At 39.1% G+C, this 8,727-nt stretch overlaps 1 protein-coding gene across 1 annotated transcript; it reads right to left on the reverse strand.

The window, feature by feature from the left end:
- Nucleotides 1-422: 422 nt before the first annotated feature.
- Nucleotides 423-8,238, reverse strand: LOC145492776 (nuclear receptor subfamily 2 group E member 1-like). Its single transcript, XM_081472162.1, has 4 exons — nt 7,457-8,238; nt 6,533-6,766; nt 2,503-3,270; nt 423-1,934 (listed from the first exon to the last, which is right to left on the reverse strand). The coding sequence occupies exons 1-4, from the start codon at nt 7,506-7,508 to the stop codon at nt 1,693-1,695; spliced, it is 1,296 nt and encodes a 431-aa protein (XP_081328288.1). The 5' UTR covers nt 7,509-8,238; the 3' UTR covers nt 423-1,692.
- Nucleotides 8,239-8,727: the final 489 nt, after the last annotated feature.

The following is an 8,727-nucleotide window of genomic DNA, read 5'->3' on the forward strand; positions in this document are numbered from 1 at the left end:
TAAGAGCACTCATAGATTTTATATCTATATAGTAATGAGTTCAGTCATATCTGGAGAGGAATGGATAAATTGACTCCATGATGCAATTTTTTGTAAAGGATTAATTCCCCTTGATTTACGGATTCAAGATTGCTAAAATTACTGCAATTTACTTTAGGTGAATCCAGGACACATCAGTTTTGCGCTCCTTTTGGGATAAACATGGATCTAAACAGGTACTGAGCACAGAAAATGGCATTGTGAAACTTTGTACTCGATTTGTATAGAAAAGCAATATTTAAACCCTTGAAACCCTCTATGGTATGTGAGGTTCTAAGAGTGGTTCTGGTTCTCTTAATATTCTTAATATTCTACGAAATTTATGACAGACATTTTGCGCAAGTTGAGTAGAAGATTTTAATTTAAATAGTATAAATTTCTACAAGCATTTTTGTCCTCCAAGTATCCTAGAAAATTTTGTTTTTACAGGTTTAGGATTAAAACTCCTTTGGTACAAGTAGACAAATATGAAAGGAGATATATTTTAGTTTAAACAAATATCGAAAGCTTTTGTATAAATTAAACTATCAAAAATTTAGGATACTCAAAATTCTGTAGAATATTTACGAAAGGATACTAAGGGATAAAAATGATTTTAAAAAAGCAAACGTAATTATTTTTCACGACTGCCCCAGGTTTCCCTTTCTAAAACACAATATATTTACATTTTCAACCTCATTTGATATTACTCCACTTTAAAATAATTAGTTGCATGGAACCTATTAACTCATTCTTTGCTGGTCTGTTTGGTTACTCAAATACGAAAAGCAGAAAAGAAAAACATATATCAGAAACAACAAAGTTGACAGACAACTGAAAAGTTTCGAAATGTTAGTTAAATTGCTGAAAAATTGCATCTTATTTGATAGATGCTTCCCCCAATTGTTCATTTTAAATACAGTATAAATATGTACATTATTACACATGCTAGAAGTCCAAAACTATAAAATTACTTCTACATATTTTACTCAGTTTGTTGCCATGCAAAAACTATGAAAATGTCATCTAGAAATAAAACGTTATTCTATATAATTATTTGCTGACCAAAGACCGTTTACAGCTCAACTGAACGGAAGTTTTAGCGACCTTCACTTACTGGTCAGCGGTGACCAGCGGAAGCGAGAGTCCTTGGTAAAATATTAGATCCCAGTCTTTTTAAGTACTACACCAGTTCTTTTCCCGCGAGAAATCACCGTTTCCGACAAAAAAAAATCTGTACAAAACAACAAGATCAAGGTTAATTCTAGCCAAATACCAAAAAAACAAAAAACTGACCTTTGTTCTTACAAAAGAAATATAACAGACTCGAAATACTAGAAACTACAATGATATTTTTTACACGTTATAAGTTATAACCTATATTTTCTATGCCCTAATGTAAAGACTGCAGCTAACCTTATCTATGACTCTAGTTCTGTGGTATCATAATATTTTGATAGGTTCCATTAATTATCATTTAATTTGAGCCGTGAATTAACGACTGCAATAGTGCAAAACGTCGAGGATGGTCAATTTAGTGCTCGGATTAACTTCATCCGAAAATCTATATCAAAAATGTTCTAAGCATTATTTTAATAGTTATAAGTATATACAATGAGCCTGGTGAAATGACAGTTCACGCAGGCTTTCATGTACCAGTCACCAGTCGTCGACTTAACTTGACTTAAACATATCGCACAGCATTCGCTCAATAGGGACGTTGTCAAGAGCTCCGCGGAAAAACAAATCTTCGATCATCTTCGGACTGACTGATCGCAAAGACGGAAGCATTAGCAGCAGTTTACCGAATCGAACTTGTTGATCAGGACTGTGGCTGCGGCAGTATTCTCCCAGCATGGCTTGCGCTTGATCCTGAAGCCTCTCTACCATGTGAGGCGCTCTGAGGCCACGTAGGTCTGCAAGGAATTGTGGGGAAAATAATGAGTATAAGCTCCAATGTAAATAGTACGCGTTTCAACAAACAGAGTTGCCAAACGAACTTCCAACTTGTCTGAAGCACACGTTTAATCAGATTAATTGGCACTTTTACGCATGACCTTTGATTTTATTACGCTATAGATCGAATACTCAACGTAACATGACTGGCCAAAAAATAATGAGTATAAAGAATTGACAGCTGTCAAACTGGACACAGTTTATAGTAGTAAAGTTTATCGTCGTCGCCCTCCTCGTTGTTGTTGTCGTTGTTTTTGTTGTTGTTGTTTTTGTTGTTGTTGTTTTTGTTATTGTTGTTGTTGTTGTTGTTGCTGTTGTTGTTGTCAGTAACACTACAATTTAAGGATGAAAAGTGTACTTATAGTCGATAAGTGCAGTCATGAAAACAAAAAAACAAAAGAAATACCGCGATCTTAGACTAAATTGATGACACTTAGCCACTCTTCCAATGGCTAACTCTTATCTCCCCCCGGTCGCCCCCCTCCCTCCCCCACACCTCACTCCCAGACTGCAATGTGAAAAGCTTACCTGGTTTAAAGAGTACGATGGCTTTTAAACAGGCATATTCAGTAGAGTCAATCTGTACTCGCTTGAATCTTGCCACAACATTCTGCAAGAGACGAATATCCGCCATTCCTGCGACTATTTTATCAGTAGGAGCTTTGTCCACTTGCAGACCAGCTGCGGAGAGAAGAGGACCCATGTCCACTGGCAGAGAGAACTGGGCTGCGCTCAGAACAAACAGCTCACTCCAGCCCTCCTCCAACAAGATAGCCTGATCACGGAATGGAAGGTCCAGAAATGTTGGTATGTTCCTCGCCCAGGTGACCGACATGTACAGTAATTGCACGGCTGATTCATATACAGACTCCGGTGAGGGTTGATATACCATTGGCGTTCTGTCACTTGAGTCCTCTGTTGCTTGACTGGGACTGGAGTGAGCTTTACTTGGGGAAGGCTGGGCTGTGTTGTCTCTTGTTTCAATCATACTTGCTATCGACAGAAATCCGCGCTTTTTTGAGGAGTCTGGTGACTGGTTGTTATTCTGGCCGTGGTAGGGTGACTGGGGAGCTGGAGGAGAAAAGCGTGGAAGCTCGTTGGACCTGCTGTGATCAATGTCGGCTTCTGGGCTGCTTTGACTCTGTGGTCTATCCCCGGGATCGCTTTTGAGATAACTGAATTGTGGTTCTGGAATAGGGCGTGATGAAGGCTGCTCATAAGCGCTGCTAAGCACTGAACGCGCGGGAACCATTGGCACAACTTGCGAGGAGCGTGGTGCACGCTCGTGTTGAACGGCTGAAAAGAGAGAAAGCGTGTGACAATTTGGCTGAGTACTGAAACGAATCCAACTGAATCTGAATTAGCCATTCAAATTTTTTTACTGCCATTCTTCAATTTATTTCAAATTTATAAAGCAATTTGAAATTCTAAAAATACTTGAACGGTTTCTATAGACCTTTAGGGTTTGTTTAGTTTTCGCGGTACATGTTGAGTAAAATGGACGCGACTTCCGACAGTGAGGGCACAAATTTTGTTGGCTTTTTTCCTAGTTTATTTTTTATTATCAATTTTTGGTCAAACTTAACTTTACACACTGAGAATACAATTAAACTCCATTGAAACGTTCTATTTTTTTTTTTAATTTACAGTTTTCAAATTTTCGAAAACGAAAAGATCGCGTAAAATAAATGCTGTGCAATTTTGATCATAATTATTATTAAAAAAAATAATAACTCTGTCGAAGAGACTTTCAAAATTTGCCAGACAGGTTTTTTTAAAAAACGGTCATGAAGAGTTTTAATAAGTTTGGATAAAATTGTCGGCTGTATCTAGAACAGAGACTAACCAAAACGTAAATTAACATTCTTAAATGTTGCTCGGCAAAACAATCTGTAACAATGAGTAATAAAAACATTTTTTCGCTAGACATTTAAAGGTGATTGCGGTTCATGTGTCAGACCTCTTTTGGTCTAAGGATCAGTCTCATTCATCAGATAATAGTATGTTACACTACAGAGAAATCCGTGGCGAAGCTTAATTTTATTTCACATCACGTATTTGTTTAAGTGGAAAGTTCTGGAAAGGTTATTCATAAACTATGCAATGCATTGGGAAATAATATTTTACATAATTTTGTGAAATTATGTAAAATAATAATTTCACATGGGCATGAAAAGCAAACGAAGATGAGCAAAAACAAACGCACGATTTTGGAGAGTCACGTTCTTGCATCTCCGACTTAAATTTTAAAGAACTGGAACATTTTCAACAAAGGATTATTTTCCTCAAGACAAAATTGTCACCATGAGTGCCAAAGGCTTCAAGGGAAAAATTATTCTATCCATTCTTGGACGGATATCGCAAAACAACAGTACACATGACGACCCGTCACTGGCAACAACACGAGGAAAATGTTGCCATGCATGAAATTGGAGACGTAACTATTGCAGGATTTAAAAAGTGTCAAGGCAGCTTTCCAGTGTGGAAGAATATCCTAACAGGTTATGAAGAATATTACATTATAATTCTATTTCGTAGCAACCTGGTGATATTCTATTTAAAAATGATTTTCAGAAACACCTGTCGATCGTAATTAGAAGATCGATATGTGCAATTTCTAGCTGTATTCAGCTGAAATTTGATCAGAAATGACTTGAATTGGTCGATAAATTGTAGTTTGAGCAAACTGAAGTTTAAACTTTTAGATGAAATTAAATTTTTAAGGTTTTGCAGAGGTGGAGAGGAAGTTTTAAAATTGATCTGGATACTTTCAACCATCTTCCTCAATTCTACGTGACCTGATATACCCCACGATCAGTATAACCACCAACTTGTAGATGACAGAAATTTGTGCCCACTCATAAAAATGTTTACTTTAAAACCGGTTGCGTCAAAACGTTTGGGAAGTGCTACACTTACCGGTAAAGAATCCCCTCAATATAGCTATACAATAAATGAAAATATTTGGGTGCGGTACGGAATCATTTTAAGAGTGGTAATCATTGTTACCATGACTTTAGGGTAAAGACTCGTAACATCTTGTCTTCTGGATGTGTTCTTAATCGCAATGAAGTGGGCATAGATAATGGTTTACTTTTTGGTTGTCAAAGAAACCATTTCGCGGCCGTCGCGACGGATCACGCAAATACACAATGAACCAGCTGGCAATCTAGATACCTTCCGAACTTTATAGAATATGACGAGATAACAGTTCGATTTTAATTTGGCAGAGTTCCGCAATCTTACACCAAATAAACTGTCGGTTCGTTGTACTAGATACTTGTGCAACGCGCGTGTAACAGTTCGCTACGTTCAATCGCTGCAGTATCGATGTCACCCTATGGAGAGAACTCTTACAAAGTTGACGCGAGAAATTTACGCTAACATCAACCTGCAATAGTTAGCATAACTTTTGTTAGCTCCAAGCCGTAAGGCTCAACGCCCTCTCGACTCGATCACACATCGCGATTGACTCAAACAAGGCTGTTCTGAATTATTAAACACCGACCGAGTCTAAACCAAAAGTACCTCTCGGGTCGCAAAAAACCACAGTCGACCAATGTTTTGATACCTGCAACTCGCCCGCAAGCAAACTGTTTTGAGGCAAAAGAAGGAACGCGAGCTAACGCTAAAAAACGGTTCGTGTGAGGACGTCAAAGAAAGCGCTGTAACGCAGCTACGCGATTTGATATTTTCATTAGCGCACAATTAGAGCTCCAAAGGGAAAAAAGGACCGACCTGTAATTAAGATTGCATAAATAATAAATGAAACCCGCTCTCTATAGTTTGAACTGTGGAAATGCAGATGTTTTCTTGGCGCAGTGATCAGAGTTTTGTTCTTAAGCTGAACAGAAAACGATTTATTCCCTAAACTTAAATCAACGGTTGAATTAATAAAGTAAATTAATATCCTTTGAGGTGTCTGCTCCACTCCCTTCATATTTTTCATCAGTTTTGCTTATGATATCAGCATTAGGTGGTAAATTAGCTCTCTAGGGTGGTAAACACGCAAATGTATAGCTTGTCAGTGATGAAACTGATAAATTTATCTCTGATGTTCAGGTTTGTGTCGGCATAAACAGAATTTCCCTTCGTTTTCTCTTCAATAGCAGAAGATTACTTTTCTACAAGCCTTACGAATCACAACATTCATGCGAAATCATTAAATGGTTGTTCCCTCTGTAAACAGTTACTGAGAGGTTGAGATTTGCTCCGGAGAACACTGATCGCAGTTAGTTCAGAGAGAAATCACCTCTTGAATCCTTCCCAATAATTTTGCTGTTCCAATTGAAATTGCCAATCAGATAGAAGGAAGAACAAAAGAAAAGAGCTAAGCACGTACTAATCCGCATTTGCAGGTTAACTGGGTTCATAACGTACTTATAAATTTTCGCAAACTGCTCTGCACGCTCGAACGAGCAAATACTGTACAAATACATAGCGACCAGCGCGTACACGGATTTCCTAAAATTCGACGTTCAGACCCGCCAGTTGTATTTAAAAAGGTCAAAGATGCACTAAAACGGTGGAGAAATTCTGGTGAACTTTGTTCTCTTACCATCTTTGTTCATCTTTACGTCAAAGCACTTCTTCAACCTACAGGCTTGACATTGATTGCGCCTCGTCACATCAACCGTGCAGTTGCCTCTTTCCTTGCACTGGTACGTCAAATTGCGGCGAATGCTTCGCTTGAAGAATCCACGACAACCGTCGCATGTGAACACACCGTAATGTTTCCCGGAAGATCTGTCTCCGCAGACTCTGCACAGAATAATAGGTTTGCGATCTACAGCTAGAGAAGCGAATAGGGCTGGTTAGTGCATAAACAAGGCAGGAATTGAAAGGTTTCGTTCAAAAACCTAGCAACCAATCATCGATGAACATCAGGTTTTGTTTTCTTTCTGGAAGAATGGCTCTGCAAATTGTAGATAAGTATTTTTAGGAAACCTCGAGCTGCTAATGGCTCAAGAAGTTTGTTCGATCAGCTTGTGGCCAAGTCAAATCAGTGCGAAGCAACCTCGAGTCGTAATCGTGAACTAATCGAAAAGAATTTCCTCTAAAAAGTCAGAGAGCTCCGCAACTTATGGCGGCAGTTAATGGAGATAAAAGCGCTTCGGAGAAGCTTTGTTTTGGGCAAATTTGAGCCGTGTTTTTAAAAGACACCCTCCTCAAAGTTTTCATTGATGTCTCGAGCAGACCAGAATCAAAACAAGTCGGTGATGCCAGAAACACGCCTTAAAAATTAAGAACGCTTGGAAGAAAAATTCTTCAGCGTTTTGCCATACATTTCTCCACACACTGATCGTTCATTTTTTACCGTTAGAAAGAAATTAGCTTAATTTGATTATCTTTCTCCAGGTGTAATGCAACAAAGAAAGTTTATATTGTGAAGAGGTTGTTCTGGCCTTTCGTTTCACGTGCTAAACGCCGGCGTGAAAAGGCGATTTAAAAAGTCATTGAAAACATAGTTTCTTGTACGAACCTTGCATGGTGTGCTCTGTTTCCAACGGCAGCTGAAGGGGCGAACGTTCCATGAACGTTTCTGGTCGAGTTTAAGGGACAACACCTCGCTGTTTCAATCGGCTAGGGAGGCAGCTGAGGTGTTTAAGCGATTTCCCCAGGTAAACGAGCAAGTTGAGTTAAATTTATCCACGGCAATGAAAATGAACAGGTGCGCGTGTGTAGCTGAGCGCTGATTGGTCACCGTGTTAGCATTGCGACATTTCGTCGCTTGCCATTGGCTGATATCAGGAGGGAAAAAGAACCTCGCTTGTTTCCAGGAGGGAAGTCACAATCGCCGCGTGTGAAATCGTCATGAAAGCTGACTAAGTGCGTCCCTGATTATGCATGCTAATACGGTCACTTAGGCTTTAGTCCGTAAATTGAATGCAACAACGTATGGCAGAGTAAAGATATGATAACCCAGAATGAACGGTCCCACATTGATTTCGTTCCCTAGCCAAGAGTCTTGTGTGCGAGAAGGCGCATCAAGGGTTAGAAACCACAAAGCCAAAAGAGCTAGGAGTCTATTCATCGCCACAGATTGTTAATGACTGAGCAAAACACTTCGAAGGTCAATTCTTTAACTGAGCGCTTTGTTTGCATGGCTGACAAAAGGCGAAAGTAAAGGAACGAAAGAGCCTTCTTAATCACAAAAGAGATGAAGACAATTTAAAACCAGTGGAATTTCCATTATAATTCTTTTAAAGGCACGTGCTGCGAGCACAAAGCCCGAATAACTTCCACCTGCAAGAAAGCCCATCGCGCATGCTCAACAACATGCTATTGCTATCGATTGCGCGAACAAAGTTGTGAAATATTTATGACCACATTTAGCTGAAATAGAGCTCAATCTACGAATTTATTAAAATGACCAGAATCAAACAAAATTAAACTCCACTCAGTTTCAGGTCTCGATGCGGTTTTCAGATAGGAGACGTTATGAAGCAAAATCCTCAGTTTGTCCAAAGCTGTTGAGCTTTCTTTTGCCGCGAAGAGCCCAGATAATTTATGTTAAAATAGCTCCCCTCGTGTAAACAGCCTAAGTGTGGTCATTTCCCCTAGCGAGGTTGTCAAAGCAACTTTGACAGAAATTTTGACCGAATTAATATCGCTCCAGAACGTGCAGATGTGTTGTGGATTGTTTACAGCCAAAAGCGGCGTTTCACAATGAGAAGTTATCTTTCCCTGAAAGAAACCCTAGCGGTCAACATGGCCTTTTAACTTTCTCTGCCATTAAAAGGCTACAGATCG

Source organism: Orbicella franksi, chromosome 7 (assembly GCF_964199315.1).
Source record: "Orbicella franksi chromosome 7, jaOrbFran1.1, whole genome shotgun sequence".
Taxonomy (NCBI): Eukaryota; Metazoa; Cnidaria; class Anthozoa; order Scleractinia; family Merulinidae; genus Orbicella; species Orbicella franksi.